Source organism: Aulonocara sp. 'chitande type north' Nkhata Bay, linkage group LG5 (genome assembly GCF_057382095.1).
Source record: "Aulonocara sp. 'chitande type north' Nkhata Bay isolate Kocher_YH1m ecotype deep benthic linkage group LG5, A_spYH_male_GT1.1, whole genome shotgun sequence".
Taxonomy (NCBI): Eukaryota; Metazoa; Chordata; class Actinopteri; order Cichliformes; family Cichlidae; genus Aulonocara; species Aulonocara sp. 'chitande type north' Nkhata Bay.
Window position 1 is genome coordinate 1,951,011 of NC_141348.1, and position 18,477 is coordinate 1,969,487.

Genomic DNA, 18,477 nt, shown 5'->3' on the forward strand with positions numbered 1-18,477 from the left:
GGTCTTTGGTCGCTCTTCGCCATCTTCCTGCTGACCTCTTCTTTTACCACCTACCATCTCTGAAAACACCCCCTGGTGGAAATAGAAAGAATTACATGGTACAAAGTGACAAAACATGATACAGAGATCCTACTATCTTCCTCTTCTAGTTTGTATACAACATCATCTACATCAAAACTGCACTTTATTTTGCTTCTTCTTCATCAGACAGCACAAACAACTTTCTCATTTTGACTCAAATATTGGTTTTGAATGAAAATTATGCAACAATCCTGGGTGTTTATTCAACTTGTGAGCAGGTTTTCTAATCCACCGTACTATTATTATTGACACTAGTACATGTTCGTGCTGCTGGCAAACTAATAAACTCAAGAGCATATAGCAAAGCAAAAAAGTGAAAAGTAGGTCTTGCCTACATAAATAAACATAAGACAGTTGTGAGACTTTGACATAGTAACATGTGCAGTAATATTTACACCTGTGATGACATCTCACAAGCATTAGCCTTATTTTGAAACCAAGATTGTTTACACAGAGTTTGTAATTGCAGAGAAATGCTCCATTTATTTTGGTCATTTCATTTTTGAGCAGGAAGCTCACCTTTTTTGTTATAGCCTTTAGCTGAATAGAGAGTTTTCCAATTAAATACATATTCTTTAAATAATGTTCCCTCTTATAAGAAGTAGGATAATTAAATTTAAAAAAAAAAAAAAACGTATTATACCTCTATCACTTAGAAAAAAACCCTGTTTTTTTTCTGTTGTCTGTTATATAACGTTAGTGATGCTCGTTTCAATTCATTTCTTAATCAGCTAAACAAGTCAGTTAAGAAACAGTCAAATATTAAGTTAAATTTGAAAACGGTTTAAAAAAAAACATCCCCATTCCAAAATGTCACATGACAATCTCATTGGCTCACGGAGTTATGATGTCACTACACTTTGATCTTTTGAAGTTTTTCCTTAAACAGGGGTGAGAAACAGCAGTTTTTTAGTTCGTGTCTTCGCAGCATTTGTGTTTGCAGCCTTCACACGTTCACCACAGAAACTTTTGGAAACCTTTGCAGAGTTGTCGTGTACAACCTTCAACATGTATCCAACAAGACACCAACTGTTGGGGGAAAGCTCTGCAAAAACCCAGGAGAAATAAAGACACAATGAGACAAAGTTACTTTTTATGCTTTAACGTGCACACGGGTAAGCTGTTAAGAACAACTCACACCCATGAACAGAGGCTTGGCATTTTTATAGGCACAAATCACAGAGACGGTGAGAACAGGATAAGAAAATAATAAACAGATAAAATAAACAACTCCATATGTGGCGCTAGTCTCGTCAGCAGAGAGCTGGGAGAAAGATAAAATAATCTAAAACAATATGTCCCAAAACAATATGTCTTCGCTGGGAAAGTCTAAAAGGATAATTCTAAACTAATCTAACCATAGACAAAGGGCATCTTTGTACATTTAAAAGAAGGTAAAGAAACATAGAATCATTTTCCACTAACATATTCCCTCCTGTTTTAACTTATTTTAAATGTATACAACAATTGTCTGTAAAGGTTATTTATTAAGTATCTTTAGCAATTTTTTAATTGTCAAAATGTCAGCATAGCATAAATGTAAATCATGTGGTCTAAAGAATGAAACAAATAAAATAATAAAAAGAACAAAGAAAAGTATAGTAAATAAAATAGCAACAGGAATAATCAAGAGAAAACAATAAAACTAAAACTACAAAAAATAAAAGGATAAAACCTTATATTGTACCTGCATAAACTACTAATGTGTTAATCAGTGCATGATCACTTGACAAGTCATTTTTAATCACCACGTCATTTATTAGCAGCTATTACAAGTTGTCCTCTAACAGAATTGCAACGGGATGCTGTTCTTTTTGAGACACGGCAACATAAGCAGTCATTGTAGGTGTGTGGTCAGTGACATATTTTTGCAGAACAGTCAAATTCTGCAAAACTTAATAAATGTCTCCTCCAGCTTCGTATCCATCAGGGATAAAAGTGCAACATGTCTCCCCGATCAGCTTACAAACTCCTCCTTGTGATGCTGTTAGCAGGTCTAGTGTCAGTCTGTTCTGCAGCACCATCATTCTGATGGCCTTCTGTTCTCCTGCTAAGGCCGTTCCCAGGGTCTTAGTTAAGTTGATGTGTCGTAGCAGAGCATATCGGTTGATTTCCACGTGATCCCGCACCTCGGCAACTCCAATGCCGGGGATCAAGCTCTGTAAGAATTTCATTCCTCCTCAGATGTGAAACTCTGGTTCCTTTACTGCTTGGTGCCGTCCGTGCACATCCTGTCTGGTACTGAGTCTTTGTTTGTAGTGGCATCCGGTAGATAGGTGAGTAGGCAGCTCCCCCACTGCCCGCGATCCATTGTTCATCACACATACTGGCAGTTGTGCTGCGTGCAGTTTGTTCAGTAGAATTACATCAGGCAGTGGGTCTGAGACTTGGGGCCAGGTCAGTAGCTAGGTCTGTCCGGAACAGTTCACATTTGTGGGTCATGATGACCTCCAGGTTGCTTTTGCTGGGATGCTGTAGTTGGCCTTGGACCAAAGAGTACCGTAGCCTGGATGTGTTGCCAGGCCCAACAGGCACCAACTGCGATCTTCAGGTATGCTGTACGGCCACAGGCCAAACGTCTGTGAGGATAGGGGCATATGGGTACATGCAAAGCAGTCAGTTTTATTATTCAGGTGAGCTGTAGTGTTCATAAACTGCCACCAGAAATTAGTGGCGTAGCCATGGGGAAACTTGGTGTACTTTCCTTTGTCATACAGTGTCTGCCTTTTCTTCATATAGCGTGACTTGTTGTCCCTCACGGAAGCAAAGATGAGGAGCCCGGTCAGGGTCAGGGCCGCTGCAGCTATTAGGAGCCACCACCTCATGACAACAGGACACACCCTCCTGTCGTGAGTAGACCCCCCGGCCAGGAAGGCTAACCCCTCCACCGGGCGAGATCACAACGATTGGGCGAGCCTGTGTCGGCTGAGTTTAGATGGCTTCACTTACTCGCCTGCAGTGACTCTGATGGATCCAGGATGGTCGTTCCGCAATTTTGCAAGCGGTGGGCGTGGTGAGGAGAACCTGATGTGGTCCCTCCCACCTGGGTGTGCTCCAGTTTTTCCTTTGGAGCACCTTGATCAGAACCCAGACACTGGGCTGTAATCTGCAAGACACTTGATAGACATCATTACATTCTTCGTTATTTACAATCATCTCTTTATTTTCCTACAACTTAGACATACATTTTGCTACTGAAATTGTATCTGCCTTTTTCACTGGGTAGATTTCCGGCCACTTTGAGAACACGTCTATGACCACTAGGGCGTATTTCGACCCTTGGCATTCATTTAGCTCAATAAAGTCCATATGAATTGTGTGAAAAGGATAAGGTGGTGTGGGAAAACTGTCTCTTTTTGGTCTCAGGTTCCCCTGAGCATTCTATTTTTGACACGCCATGCATGTTCTGACAAATTGTTTTGCTGAAGTTCCAAAATTTACAGTGTAGAAATGAGAGTTGACAATACAGGTCATTGCCCCCGTTGACAAATGCGTACAGCCATGAGTCACTAACGCCGCCATTTTGTGGAGGGATTTTGGCAACACTGGCTTGCCATAACACATCATTAAGTCGTTTGTCAGAACTGCACCGTGTTTTAGCCATTTTGCCTGCTCGGCTGTGCTTGCTGCTTTTTGTTCATTTTTCAACACATCCAGTGGAATCTGATGTGTGTCTACTGCCATCAATGTGATGTTTGTCGTTTGTGCCACCTGTTTTGCTGCTCTGTCAGCAAAGTTATTGCCTGTAGTAATGAAAGAGCCATCAGTTTTGTGTGCTGCACATTTACACAATGCGAGTTGTTGTGGTAAATGTATTACAGTCAGTAGGCGTTGTAGCAGGCTGGCATGCTGGATGTGGTTGATGTAATCATTCCTCTGTTTTGCCAAATATTCTGCAAAATGATGCACAGCAGAGAAAACATACTGGCTGTCTGTATAAATGTTTATTTGTTTATCTTTGTGTATTTCACATGCGCGAATCACAGCTATCAGCTCAGCGCTCTGTGCAGAATATGAAGAAGAAAGTGGTTTTGCTTCTATTATCCTACTATCTGTGGTTACTGCGTAACCTACACAATTTCGGCCTGTGCTGTAAGGTCAAATAAGTTCTTAAGTGGCTGCCTCAAAACTGTTTTGCATTATTTCTCTGTGGCCTACTCCTACAATCTCGTGTGAAGTGACCTTCCTCTCCACGGTTCTAGCAGGCGTTGTCTCTATGTTATCTGCTGTTTCTGCGTGACTGTCTGCAGCCTTGGTGTTTGTGACTTTGCTCGCCTCTCTGTTCCTGATAGCCACCTGCGGATTAGTGTTTTAGTCTATTGTCAACACGTCAGCCTTATTTTTAAGTTACAGAATGCTTCTTCTTTTTTTTGTCTTGGTTTGGGAGAATAGATGCAACACTACATTTTCACTTAAGGCAGTTTGAAATAATTTCTAGTTTTCAAACAAATCATGGATCTCACACATTTCAAACTTTCAAGTTAGGGTTGTTTCCCATTTATACATATATATATATATATATTTAACTTTGCATTGCTCATAGCTCATAGCTCTAAACCTAGGCATTTTTCAATCATATGCCTAATCACCATGTGTCACTGTGATTCTCAAGTATTGTCACAAGTTCGTTTAAATTCGTTTCCAAAACCAACAAAATAATCAAACAAAAACATAAACGTGTCAGGACACAAAAGAAAAAAGAAAAATGCTGCCACCCGAACAAGGCAGAAGTCTGCATATGTTGGCTTTTAATAGCATGCAGCTTCTGCTCTAAAAGAAACAAATAAATAAAAATAAAAGAAAATGTGTAACATGCTCATCAGCTTAGCAGTGTCTACATATTTAATTCAGCTTCTCAATCCTGTAGTCTTAGCTGTTGTCTACAGGGTTTTGCTTATTGGTTGTTATTATAGGTGTGCTCTATATCTCAGCAATGTGTCATGCTAGAATGATAGCTGTGAAGCTGGTCAAGTGCCTCTATGCACTTCATTAGTTAGTTATTCTCTGTATTGTCTTCATCTCACATGTCATTACACTGAGTTTCAGCAAACCTTAAGCTTGATGCAGAGTACTGCTTAACAATTATCCACCTCACATCATAACCGACTAAGGTGCCTCTTCATATTAACAAGAAAAACTGGACAAACAATGCTCACACATGCAGAAAAGGATGGATCAAATGGCGAGAAACAACTCCGAGCTCACTAAGGGGATATTGTTGGAATACAACAACTTGAAGCGCAAACACACTGAAATGCAGGCGCAAAAGCAAGAACAAGACAACATACATGGCGACCTGCAGCGTACGCTCCAAGATATCCACAGAAGAAATGAGGAGCTACAAGACATGTACAAAGAAGTACAACAGAGAAACACAGACATGCACAAGGACAAGATAATGCAGGAGGAAACATCCAAAGAGCTCAAGGAAAAGCTTGAAGAAAAACAAGCAACATTGGAAGAGGTGGAGAAAACATGCAAGAAGCTTGAGAAACAAAACGTAGAAACCATCGATGAGTTGAGAACCCTCATCCTGGAAAAAAAAGCTCTTGTAGAAAACTGCATGAAAAAGAAGAACAAACGCTTCCGCTGGCCCTGGAGGAGGAACTCTACTGCTTCCTCACCTGGTGTAGCCTCGTCTTGCTCCACCTCTGTTCACCCCCCCAACCAGTCCCGGCAGTTGACTGTCCCCTCCTGAGCCTGGTTCTGCCGGAGGTTTCTGCCCGTTTAAAGGCAGTTTTTCCTCCCAACTGTCGCCTAGTGCGTGCTCAGAGGGGATTGTTGGGCTTTTCTCTCCTCTGCCTTGTTTCTTCATTTACTTAACTTTTTGTTCTTACTTCATTTTACCTTGTTTCATTATTTACTTGTTAACTCTTTCTTTTTCAACTTATTTATAAAACAATAAACAATTGAATTTATCCTTTGAGTATTTTTCATCTATACCTTTTTCAAACATTCATATCTGTCGTTTATCTTCTTCTTGAAACCTCATAAATGGTGAAGGAAAAATCCAACAGTTCATCTATATATAAAGAAGCACTTAAACTAAAACTGACATAGCTACGTTAATCCTACCGTAAAACAATAAGACGAGGTACGACCTCTCTCATGCTCCTAGGATGTGGGGGTGAACGCCAGAACACCCTGGAATGTTACAGACCTCCTAGGATGAGACATTCTTTCAATATGCCACCAACTATATACTTCTACACACAAATGATTACATGCAGTATTCTACCATATGCAAACTTATATCATTAAAAGACTATACTGACTACTAAGTAAAATTTTCCATTGACATACTTCATCATGAGAAGTATGGCTGCTGTGCCAACCTTGTTGTTGGTCAAAACTCCCTCACTTTCTATCTGCTGGATGAGTGTCCTTATACCAAGGTTCCATTTGAGCTTCTGGCTGGAGAAATAGTTAATAATCCTTCTGCCTTTGGTTACGAGGGCCTGACCTAAGCGCTCACTGATATCGATGCCTGTGAGTTTGTAAAAGTGGTTCGAAAGACCTTTCCGAGTAAACAAGAATGGCCACTGCTCCTGAATTTCAGCTACTGAAGGTGAGGGACAACTGTTGATAAGCTGCCGCTGAGAAATATGTGTGAGGCACATGAAGTCATCCACATCAGGTCTCTCCAAAGCTCCAGGTCCTTGTGAATTGAAAATTGTTAACAAGATGTGTTTCTTTTCCTCTAAAGAAGTTGGCGTTTCCCCCTCAGGAAGTTCAACTGGCTGCCAATTTATACAACCATAGCTATCAACAAGGCATCTAACTTTTTTAGGTGGGGTTGCACTACTGTTGGGACTGCAGTCTTCCTCATTCCTGGTTCTCTTTGTTTGACGAAGACGATTTGATGCTTCTTAGTAGTGAATAATGTCCACAACCCAGTCTTTCTGACCATACTTCTCCTGTCCTCTGGATGAGCTCTGTCTCCTCTTGTGATTGCATGCGACAGTCGGAGTGGAAATCTTTCCCAAGGAATCTGGAAGTGTGAGACCCAAGAGCTGGAGTAATGGTTGTACATAGTGGTGGGCGTGGAGGAGGAGGGGTGAGGTGGATGGCTTGATGTTTCAGCTGATGCAGCAGGGCAAGGCTCCAGAGTAATGGTGTCATTCAGGTTCTCTGGTCTGTTGCCATCTAAAAAAAAATAAATAAATAAAGATCATTGGAAAAGCTACCTTAAAAAGCTACTATGTCAACAAATATGTCCTCACTAAAAGATGAACCCTTCAATTAGGATTGAGTAGTAACGGCAAGGCAGTTTTGGGGACCTTGTCTGAAGATGAAAAGAAGCAATCCCAGGACTGCAAAAGAACTACAAACTCAAGGTCTTGCATTGAAAAGACCTTGAGTCAATATGTTTTACAGCATGTCACAATTTCAAACCCTTAGTTGTACCACTACCAATGAAAGGTTAATGGTGTTAGATTTAGTGTCTACTTTTGTTTATGTTTTCCGTGTTAATTATCTACCGGACAATGTGAGCCCCAAAACGCTCTTCAATATTATACTGTCAAAGTACATGTGTAGTATGGTGAAGAGAACAAAAAAGCTAATCAAGCTAATCAGTGACATATGAGTCTATGAGTGACCTTCAAATCATAGACTCAAGTCTATGATTTATACAGAACCTACACAAACCTCCTTTAAATGCAAGAAGTAGTTTACGTATTTGAATTGGTGTGAGAAAGGATTTGAGATCTTCTGCCTCCACAAACAAAAGATCACTTTTTTGTTGTACACCAATAACGTCCGTCAGATGTTTTACAATGCAGATTATTTTCTCTCTGTCTAGTGCCGGCAGGAGCCTTGTGAGTTCCTCTTCAATTTCCATCCCTGAAAAAGAATTAAGAGGAAACTGAATGGTGTAGGGAGACAACAAAAAGACCTGCCATGTTATAAAGTGGTAGTGGGTAATAATCCATCAGACTGTCAGCATTTACACACACACTTCTTTCTGGAGGGCAACGCAAGCAGTGAAGTCCAAGGTCAATGAGAAGTACGGATTGATGCAACTCGAGCACAAAGTACAATCCAGAATCATTAACAAGTATAACAGCTATCTTCCCAAAAACCAAGCCATCATCACTGTCATCTACAATGGAAACATAGCCTTTCACATACTTGGTACCTTTGTGGACAACTGCTGACACATCCAAAGTGGTCTGATTAGTGCAGCCGGCTTTTGCCACAGCTTCTTGAATGACAGCATTGTAAAGATGATGATTGTAATCACTTGCTTCTCCAATGATTTGAACTGTAGGTGGAAACAATTGGCCCACTGAGAGGTAGGACTGCAGTAACTGATGCCGTTCTGTCAGAGTCTTGCATAAGTTGACGAAGTTGTGCACTGTTCTTGTACATGCTTTGAAATACGAGTGCTTGCTCTCAAACCTAAGGGTCCACAAACGAATGTGTGGTCCAAAGTGAAGGATAAGCTCTGCATAATGTAACAAATAGTGAGTTCATAGTGACTAATAGTGACTTCAGTGCACGGTTGCAGGCATCAGCTGACACAGAATCGCTGGCACAGGCTGGTTAGTTATTTAATGGTTTCAACTTAGTTTATTTTCTCTAAAACTTCAGTGCACGGTCGCAGGGATCAGCTGACACAGATCGCTGGTTAGTTATTTAATGGTTTCAGCTTAGTTTATTTGATCTACAACTTCATTCCACGTTCGCAGGGATCAGCTGACACAGATCTCTGGCACAGCCTGGTTGGTTATTTAATGGTTTCAGCTTAGTTTATCTAAAACTTCAGTGCACGGTTGCAGGGATCAGCTGACACAGATCGCTGGCACAGGCTGGTTAGTTATTTAATGGTTTCAGCTTAGTTTATTTGATCTAAAACTTCAGTGCACGATTGCAGGGATCAGCTGAAACAGATCGCTGGTACAGGCTGGTTAGTTATTTAATGGTTTCAGCCAAGTTTATCTAAAACTTCAGTGCACGGTTGCAGGGATCAGCTGAAACAGATCGCTGGCACAGGCTGGTTAGTTATTTAATGGTTTCAGCCAAGTTTATCTAAAACTTCAGTGCACGGTTGCAGGGATCAGCTGACACAGATCCCTTGCACAGGCTGGTTAATTATTTAATGGTTTCAACTTAGTTTATTTTATCTAAAACTTCAGTGCACGGTCGCAGGGATCCGCTGACACAGATCGCTGGCACAGGCTGGTTAGTTATTTAATGGTTTCAGCTTAGTTTATTTGATCTAAAACTTCAGTGCACGGTTGCAGGGATCAGCTGACACAGAACGCTGTCACAGGCTGGTTAGTTATTTAAATGGTTTCAGGTTAGTTTATTTGATCTAAGACTTCAGTGCATGGTCGCAAAGATCAGCTGACACAGATCCCTGGCACAGGCTGGTTAGTTATTTAATGGTTTCAGCTTAGTTTATTTTCTCTAAAACTTCAGTGCACGGTCGCAGGGATCAGCTGACACAGATCGCTGGTTAGTTATTTAATGGTTTCAGCTTAGTTTATTTGATCTAAAACTTCAGTGCACGGTTGCAGGGATCAGCTGACACAGATCGCTCGCACAGGCTGGTTAGTTATTTAATGGTTTCAGGTTAGTTTATTTGATCTAAGACTTCAGTGCATGGTCGCAAAGATCAGCTGACACAGATCCCTGGCACAGGCTGGTTAGTTATTTAATTGTTTCAGCTTACTTTATTTTCTGTAAAACTTCAGTGCACAGTTGCAGGGATCAGCTAACACAGATCCCTGACACACGCTGGTTAGTTATTTAATGGTTTCAACTTAGTTTATTTTCTCTAAAACTTCAGTGCACGGTTGCAGGGATCAGCTGACACAGATCGCTGGCACAGGCTGGTTAGTTATTTAATGGTTTCAACTTAGTTTATTTTCTCTAAAACTTCAGTGCACGGTTGCAGGGATCAGCTGACACAGATCGCTGGCACAGGCTGGTTAGTTATTTAGTGGTTTCAGCTTAGTTTATTTGATCTAAAACTTCAGTCCACGTTCGCAGGGATCAGCTGACACAGATCTCTGGCACAGCCTGGTTGTTATTTAATGGTTTCAGCTTAGTTTATTTGATCTAAAACTTCAGTGCACGGTTGCAGGGATCAGCTGACACAGATCGCTCGCACAGGCTGGTTGGTTATTTAATGGTTTCAGGTTAGTTTATTTGATCTAAGACTTCAGTGCACGTTCGCAAAGATCGGCTGAAACAGATCGCTGGCACAGGCTGGTTAGTTATTTAATGGTTTCAACTTAGTTTATTTTATCTTAAACTTCAGTGCACGATTGCAGGGATCAGCTGAAACAGATCGCTGGTACAGGCTGGTTAGTTATTTAATGGTTTCAGCCAAGTTTATCTAAAACTTCAGTGCACGGTTGCAGGGATCAGCTGAAACAGATCGCTGGCACAGGCTGGTTAGTTATTTAATGGTTTCAGCCAAGTTTATCTAAAACTTCAGTGCACGGTTGCAGGGATCAGCTGACACAGATCCCTTGCACAGGCTGGTTAGTTATTTAATGGTTTCAACTTAGTTTATTTTATCTAAAACTTCAGTGCACGGTCGCAGGGATCCGCTGACACAGATCGCTGGCACAGGCTGGTTAGTTATTTAATGGTGTCAGCTTAGTTTATTTTCTCTAAAACTTCAGTGCACGGTCGCAGGGATCAGCTGACACAGATCGCTGGTTAGTTATTTAATGGTTTCAGCTTAGTTTATTTGATCTAAAACTTCAGTGCACGGTTGCAGGGATCAGCTGACACAGATCGCTCGCACAGGCTGGTTAGTTATTTAATGGTTTCAGGTTAGTTTATTTGATCTAAGACTTCAGTGCATGGTCGCAAAGATCAGCTGACACAGATCCCTGGCACAGGCTGGTTAGTTATTTAATTGTTTCAACTTACTTTATTTTCTGTAAAACTTCAGTGCACAGTTGCAGGGATCAGCTAACACAGATCCCTGACACACGCTGGTTAGTTATTTAATGGTTTCAACTTAGTTTATTTTCTCTAAAACTTCAGTGCACGGTTGCAGGGATCAGCTGACACAGATCGCTGGCACAGGCTGGTTAGTTATTTAATGGTTTCAACTTAGTTTATTTTCTCTAAAACTTCAGTGCACGGTTGCAGGGATCAGCTGACACAGATCGCTGGCACAGGCTGGTTAGTTATTTAGTGGTTTCAGCTTAGTTTATTTGATCTAAAACTTCAGTCCACGTTCGCAGGGATCAGCTGACACAGATCTCTGGCACAGCCTGGTTAGTTATTTAATGGTTTCAACTTAGTTTATTTTATCTTAAACTTCAGTGCACGGTCGCAGGGATCCGCTGACACAGATCGCTGGTTAGTTATTTAATGGTTTCAGCTTAGTTTATTTTATCTAAAACTTCAGTGCACGGTCGCATGGATCCGCTGACACAGATCGCTGGCACAGGCTGGTTAGTTATTTAATGGTTTCAGCTTAGTTTATTTGATCTAAAACTTCAGTCCACGTTCGCAGGGATCCGCTGACACAGATCGCTGGCACAGGCTGGTTAGTTATTTAATGGTTTCAGCTTAGTTTATTTGATCTAAAACTTCAGTGCACGGTTGCAGGGATCAGCTGACACAGATCGCTGTCACAGGCTGGTTAGTTATTTAAATGGTTTCAGGTTAGTTTATTTGATCTAAGACTTCAGTGCATGGTCGCAAAGATCAGCTGACACAGATCCCTGGCACAGGCTGGTTAGTTATTTAATGGTTTCAGCTTACTTTATTTTCTGTAAAACTTCAGTGCACAGTTGCAGGGATCAGCTAACACAGATCCCTGACACACGCTGGTTAGTTATTTAATGGTTTCAACTTAGTTTATTTTCTCTAAAACTTCAGTGCACGGTCGCAGGGATCAGCTGACACAGATCCCTGGCACAGGCTGGTTAGTTATTTAATGGTTTCAGCTTTGTTTATTTGATCTAAAACTTCAGTCCACGTTCGCAGGGATCAGCTGACACAGATCGCTGGCACTGGCTGGTTAGTTATTTAATGGTTTCAGGTTAGTTTATTTGATCTAAGACTTCAGGGCATGATCGCAAAGATCAGCTGACACAGATCGCTGGCACTGGCTGGTTAGTTATTTAATGGTTTCAGCTTAGTTTATCTAAAACTTCAGTGCACGATTGCAGGGATCAGCTGACACAGATCGCTGGTTAGTTATTTAATGGTTTCAGCTTTGTTTATTTGATCTAAAACTTCAGTCCACGTTCGCAGGGATCAGCTGACACAGATCGCTGGCACAGGCTGGTTAGTTATTTAATGGTTTCAGCTTAGTTTATTTGATCTAAGACTTCAGTGCACGGTTGCAGGGATCAGCTGACACAGATCGCTGGCACAGGCTGGTTAGTTATTTAATGGTTTCAACTTAGTTTATTTTATCTAAAACTTCAGTGCACGGTCGCAGTGATCAGCTGACACAGATCGCTGGTTAGTTATTTAATGGTTTCAGCTTTGTTTATTTGATCTAAAACTTCAGTCCACGTTTGCAGGGATCAGCTGACACAGATCGCTGGCACAGGCTGGTTAGTTATTTAATGGTTTCAGCTTAGTTTATTTGATCTAAAACTTCAGTGCACGGTTGCAGGGATCAGCTGACACAGATCGCTGGCACAGGCTGGTTAGTTATTTAATGGTTTCAGCTTAGTTTATTTTGATCTAAGACTTCAGTGCACGTTCGCAAAGATCAGCTGAAACAGATTGCTGGCACAGGCTGGTTAGTTATTTAATGGTTTCAGCTTAGTTTATTTGATCTAAAACTTCAGTGCACGATTGCAGGGATCAGCTGAAACAGATCGCTGGTACAGGCTGGTTAGTTATTTAATGGTTTCAGCCAAGTTTATCTAAAACTTCAGTGCACGGTTGCAGGGATCAGCTGAAACAGATCGCTGGTACAGGCTGGTTAGTTATTTAATGGTTTCAGGTTAGTTTATTTGATCTAAGACTTCAGTGCACGTTCGCAAAGATCAGCTGAAACAGATCGCTGGCACAGGCTGGTTAGTTATTTAATGGTTTTAACTTAGTTTATTTTATCTTAAACTTCAGTGCACGGTCGCAGGGATCCGCTGACACAGATCGCTGGTTAGTTATTTAATGGTTTCAGCTTAGTTTATTTTATCTAAAACTTCAGTGCACGGTCGCAGGGATCAGCTGACACAGATCGCTGGTTAGTTATTTAATGGTTTCAGCTTTGTTTATTTGATCTAAAACTTCAGTCCACGTTTGCAGGGATCAGCTGACACAGATCGCTGGCACAGGCTGGTTAGTTATTTAATGGTTTCAGCTTAGTTTATTTGATCTAAAACTTCAGTGCACGTTTGCAGGGATCAGCTGACACAGATCGCTGGCACAGGCTGGTTAGTTATTTCGTGGTTTCAGCTTAGTTTATTTTGATCTAAGACTTCAGTGCACGTTCGCAAAGATCAGCTGAAACAGATTGCTGGCACAGGCTGGTTAGTTATTTAATGGTTTCAGCTTAGTTTATCTAAAACTTCAGTGCACAGTTGCAGGGATCAGCTGACACAGATCCCTGGCACAGGCTGGTTAGTTATTTAATGGTTTCAGCTTAGTTTATCTAAAACTTCAGTGCACGGTTGTAGGGATCAGCTGACACAGATCGCTCGCACAGGCTGGTTAGTTATTTAATGGTTTCAGCTTAGTTTATTTTCTCTAAAACTTCAGTGCACGGTTGCAGGGATCAGCTGACACAGATCGCTCGCACAGGCTGGTTAGTTATTTAATGGTTTCAGCTTAGTTTATCTAAAACTTCAGTGCACGGTTGCAGGGATCAGCTGAAACAGATCGCTGGCACAGGCTGGTTAGTTATTTAATGGTTTCAGCCAAGTTTATCTAAAACTTCAGTGCACGGTTGCAGGGATCAGCTGACACAGATCCCTTGCACAGGCTGGTTAATTATTTAATGGTTTCAACTTAGTTTATTTTATCTAAAACTTCAGTGCACGGTCGCAGGGATCCGCTGACACAGATCGCTGGCACAGGCTGGTTAGTTATTTAATGGTTTCAGCTTAGTTTATTTGATCTAAAACTTCAGTGCACGGTTGCAGGGATCAGCTGACACAGATCGCTGTCACAGGCTGGTTAGTTATTTAAATGGTTTCAGGTTAGTTTATTTGATCTAAGACTTCAGTGCATGGTCGCAAAGATCAGCTGACACAGATCCCTGGCACAGGCTGGTTAGTTATTTAATGGTGTCAGCTTAGTTTATTTTCTCTAAAACTTCAGTGCACGGTCGCAGGGATCCGCTGACACAGATCGCTGGTTAGTTATTTAATGGTTTCAGCTTTGTTTATTTGATCTAAAACTTCAGTCCACGTTTGCAGGGATCAGCTGACACAGATCGCTGGCACAGGCTGGTTAGTTATTTAATGGTTTCAGCTTAGTTTATTTGATCTAAAACTTCAGTGCACGTTTGCAGGGATCAGCTGACACAGATCGCTGGCACAGGCTGGTTAGTTATTTCGTGGTTTCAGCTTAGTTTATTTTGATCTAAGACTTCAGTGCACGTTCGCAAAGATCAGCTGAAACAGATTGCTGGCACAGGCTGGTTAGTTATTTAATGGTTTCAGCTTAGTTTATCTAAAACTTCAGTGCACAGTTGCAGGGATCAGCTGACACAGATCCCTGGCACAGGCTGGTTAGTTATTTAATGGTTTCAGCTTAGTTTATCTAAAACTTCAGTGCACGGTTGCAGGGATCAGCTGACACAGATCGCTCGCACAGGCTGGTTAGTTATTTAATGGTTTCAGCTTAGTTTATTTTCTCTAAAACTTCAGTGCACGGTTGCAGGGATCAGCTGACACAGATCGCTCGCACAGGCTGGTTAGTTATTTAATGGTTTCAGCTTAGTTTATCTAAAACTTCAGTGCACGGTTGCAGGGATCAGCTGACACAGATCGCTGGCACAGGCTGGTTAGTTATTTAATGGTTTCAGCTTACTTTATTTTCTGTAAAACTTCAGTGCACAGTTGCAGGGATCAGCTAATACAGATCCCTGACACACGCTGGTTAGTTATTTAATGGTTTCAACTTAGTTTATTTTCTCTAAAAATTCAGTGCACGGTTGCAGGGATCAGTTGACAAAGATTCCTGGCACAGGCTGGTTAGTTATTTAATGGTTTCAACTTAGTTTATTTTCTCTAAAACTTCAGTGCACGGTTGCAGTGATCAGCTGACACAGACCGCTGGCACAGGCTGGTTGGTTATTTAATGGTTTCAACTTAGTTTATTTTATCTTAAACTTCAGTGCACGGTCGCAGGGATCAGCTGACACAGATCGCTGGTTAGTTATTTAATGGTTTCAGCTTTGTTTATTTGATCTAAAACTTCAGTCCACGTTCGCAGGGATCAGCTGACACAGATCGCTGGCACAGGCTGGTTAGTTATTTAATGGTTTCAGGTTAGTTTATTTGATCTAAGACTTCAGGGCATGATCGCAAAGATCAGCTGACACAGATCGCTGGCACAGGCTGGTTAGTTATTTAATGGTTTCAGGTTAGTTTATTTGATCTAAAACTTCAGTGCACGGTTGCAGGGATCAGCTGACACAGATCGCTGGTTAGTTATTTAATGGTTTCAGCTTTGTTTATTTGATCTACAACTTCAGTCCACGTTCGCAGGGATCCGCTGACACAGATCGCTCGCACAGGCTGGTTAGTTATTTAATGGTTTCAGCTTAGTTTATCTAAAACTTCAGTGCACGGTTGCAGGGATCAGCTGACACAGATCGCTCGCACAGGCTGGTTAGTTATTTAATGGTTTCAGGTTAGTTTATTTGATCTAAAACTTCAGTGCACGGTTGCAGGGATCAGCTGACACAGATCGCTGGCACAGGCTGGTTAGTTATTTAATGGTTTCAGCTTACTTTATTTTCTGTAAAACTTCAGTGCACACTTGCAGGGATCAGCTAACACAGATCCCTGACACACGCTGGTTAGTTATTTAATGGTTTCAACTTAGTTTATTTTCTCTAAAAATTCAGTGCACGGTTGCAGGGATCAGTTGACAAAGATTCCTGGCACAGGCTGGTTAGTTATTTAATGGTTTCAGCTTAGTTTATTTGATCTAAAACTTCAGTGCACGGTCGCAGGGATCCGCTGACTCAGATCGCTGGCACAGGCTGGTTAGTTATTTAATGGTTTCAGCTTAGTTTATTTTATCTAAAACTTCAGTGCACGGTTGCAGGGATCAGCTGACACAGATCGCTGGCACAGGCTGGTTAGTTATTTAATGGTTTCAACTTAGTTTATTTTATCTAAAACTTCAGTGCACGGTCGCAGTGATCAGCTGACACAGATCGCTGTCACAGGCTGGTTAGTTATTTAAATGGTTTCAACTTAGTTTATCATAAAAAACTTCAGTGCACGGTTGCAGGAATCAGCTGAAACAGATCGCTGGCACAGGCTGGTTAGTTATTTAATGGTTTCAGCTTAGTTTATCTAAAACTTCAGTGCACGGTTGCAGGGATCAGCTGACACAGACCGTTGGCACAGGCTGGTTAGTTATTTAATGGTTTCAACTTAGTTTATCTAAAACTTCAGTGCACGGTTGCAGGAATCAGCTGACACAGATCGCTGGCACAGGCTGGTTAGTTATTTAATGGTTTCGGTTTGGTTTATTTTATCTAAAACTTCAGTGCACGGTTGCAGGGATCCGCTGACACAGATCGCTGGCACAGGCTGGTTAGTTATTTAATGGTTTCAGCTTAGTTTATGTAAAACTTCAGTGCACGGTTGCAGGAATCAGCTGAAACAGATCGCTGGCACAGGCTGGTTAGTTATTTAATGGTTTCAGCTTAGTTTATCTAAAACTTCAGTGCACGGTTGCAGGGATCAACTGACACAGATCGCTGGCACAGGCTGGTTAGTTATTTAATGGTTTCAGCCAAGTTTATCTAAAACTTCAGTGCACGGTTGCAGGGATCAGCTGACACAGATCGCTGGCACAGGCTGGTTAGTTATTTAATGGTTTCAGCTTAGTTTATCTAAAACTTCAGTGCACGGTTGCAGGGATCAGCTGAAACAGATCACTGGTACAGGCTGGTTAGTTATTTAATGGTTTCAGCCAAGTTTATCTAAAACTTCAGTGCACGGTTGCAGGGATCAGCTGACACAGATCCCTGGCACAGGCTGGTTAGTTATTTAATGGTTTCAGCTTAGTTTATCTAAAACTTCAGTGCACGGTTGCAGGAATCAGCTGACACAGATCGCTGGTACAGGCTGGTTAGTTATTTAATGGTTTCGGTTTGGTTTATTTTATCTAAAACTTCAGTGCACGGTTGCAGGGATCAGCTGACACAGATCGCTGGCACAGGCTGGTTAGTTATTTAATGGTTTCAGCTTAGTTTATCTAAAACTTCAGTGCACGGTTGCAGGGATCAGCTGACACAGATCCCTGGCACAGGCTGGTTAGTTATTTAATGGTTTTAACTTAGTTTATTTGATCTAAAACTTCAGTGCACGATTGCAGGGATCAGCTGAAACAGATCGCTGGTACAGGCTGGTTAGTTATTTAATGGTTTCAGCCAAGTTTATCTAAAACTTCAGTGCGCGGTTGCAGGGATCAGCTGACACAGATCCCTTGCACAGGCTGGTTAGTTATTTAATGGTTTCAACTTAGTTTATTTTATCTAAAACTTCAGTGCACGGTTGCAGGGATCAGCTGACACAGATCGCTGGTTAGTTATTTAATGGCTTCAGCTTTGTTTATTTGATCTACAACTTCAGTCCACGTTCGCAGGGATCAGCTGACACAGATCTCTGGCACAGGCTGGTTGGTTATTTAATGGTTTCAGCTTAGTTTATTTGATCTAAAACTTCAGTGCACGGTTGCAGGGATCAGCTGACACAGATCTCTGGCACAGGCTGGTTGGTTATTTAATGGTTTCAGCTTAGTTTATTTTATCTAAGACTTCAGTGCACGTTCGCAAAGATCAGCTGAAACAGATCGCTGGCACAGGCTGGTTAGTTATTTAATGGTTTCAACTTAGTTTATTTTATCTAAAACTTCAGTGCACGGTCGCAGGGATCCGCTGACACAGATCGCTGGCACAGGCTGGTTAGTTATTGAATGGTTTCAGCTTAGTTTATTTGATCTAAAACTTCAGTGCACGGTTGCAGGGATCAGCTGACACAGATCGCTGTCACACGCTGGTTAGTTATTTAAATGGTTTCAGGTTAGTTTATTTGATCTAAGACTTCAGTGCATGGTCGCAAAGATCAGCTGACACAGATCCCTGGCACAGGCTGGTTAGTTATTTAATGGTTTCAACTTAGTTTATTTTCTCTAAAACTTCAGTGCACGGTTGCAGGGATCAGCTGACACAGATCGCTCGCACAGGCTGGTTGGTTATTTAATGGTTTC

The 18,477-nt window shown here is 41.5% G+C and overlaps 1 protein-coding gene across 1 annotated transcript; it reads right to left on the bottom strand.

Annotated features, from left to right (window-relative positions):
- Nucleotides 1-5,945: 5,945 nt before the first annotated feature.
- LOC147329629 (uncharacterized) lies at nt 5,946-7,614 on the bottom strand. The gene is made up of 4 exons (XM_086290835.1): nt 7,602-7,614; nt 6,994-7,227; nt 6,385-6,949; nt 5,946-6,244 (listed from the first exon to the last, which is right to left on the bottom strand). Exons 1-4 carry the CDS (start codon nt 7,612-7,614, stop codon nt 6,196-6,198), a joined length of 861 nt encoding a protein of 286 aa, XP_086146961.1. The 3' UTR covers nt 5,946-6,195.
- Between the last annotated feature and the right edge of the window lie 10,863 nt (nt 7,615-18,477).

Excerpts from the sequence above, each read along its gene's own strand:
- LOC147329629 (XM_086290835.1), bottom strand. Across the intron at positions 6,950-6,993 it reads TCATCCAGAGGACAGGAGAA|AAGCATCAAATCGTCTTCGT; the intron begins GTATGGTCAGAA and ends TTCACTACTAAG. Across the intron at positions 6,245-6,384 it reads GCCATACTTCTCATGATGAA|GAGGTCTGTAACATTCCAGG; the intron begins GTATGTCAATGG and ends GTCTCATCCTAG.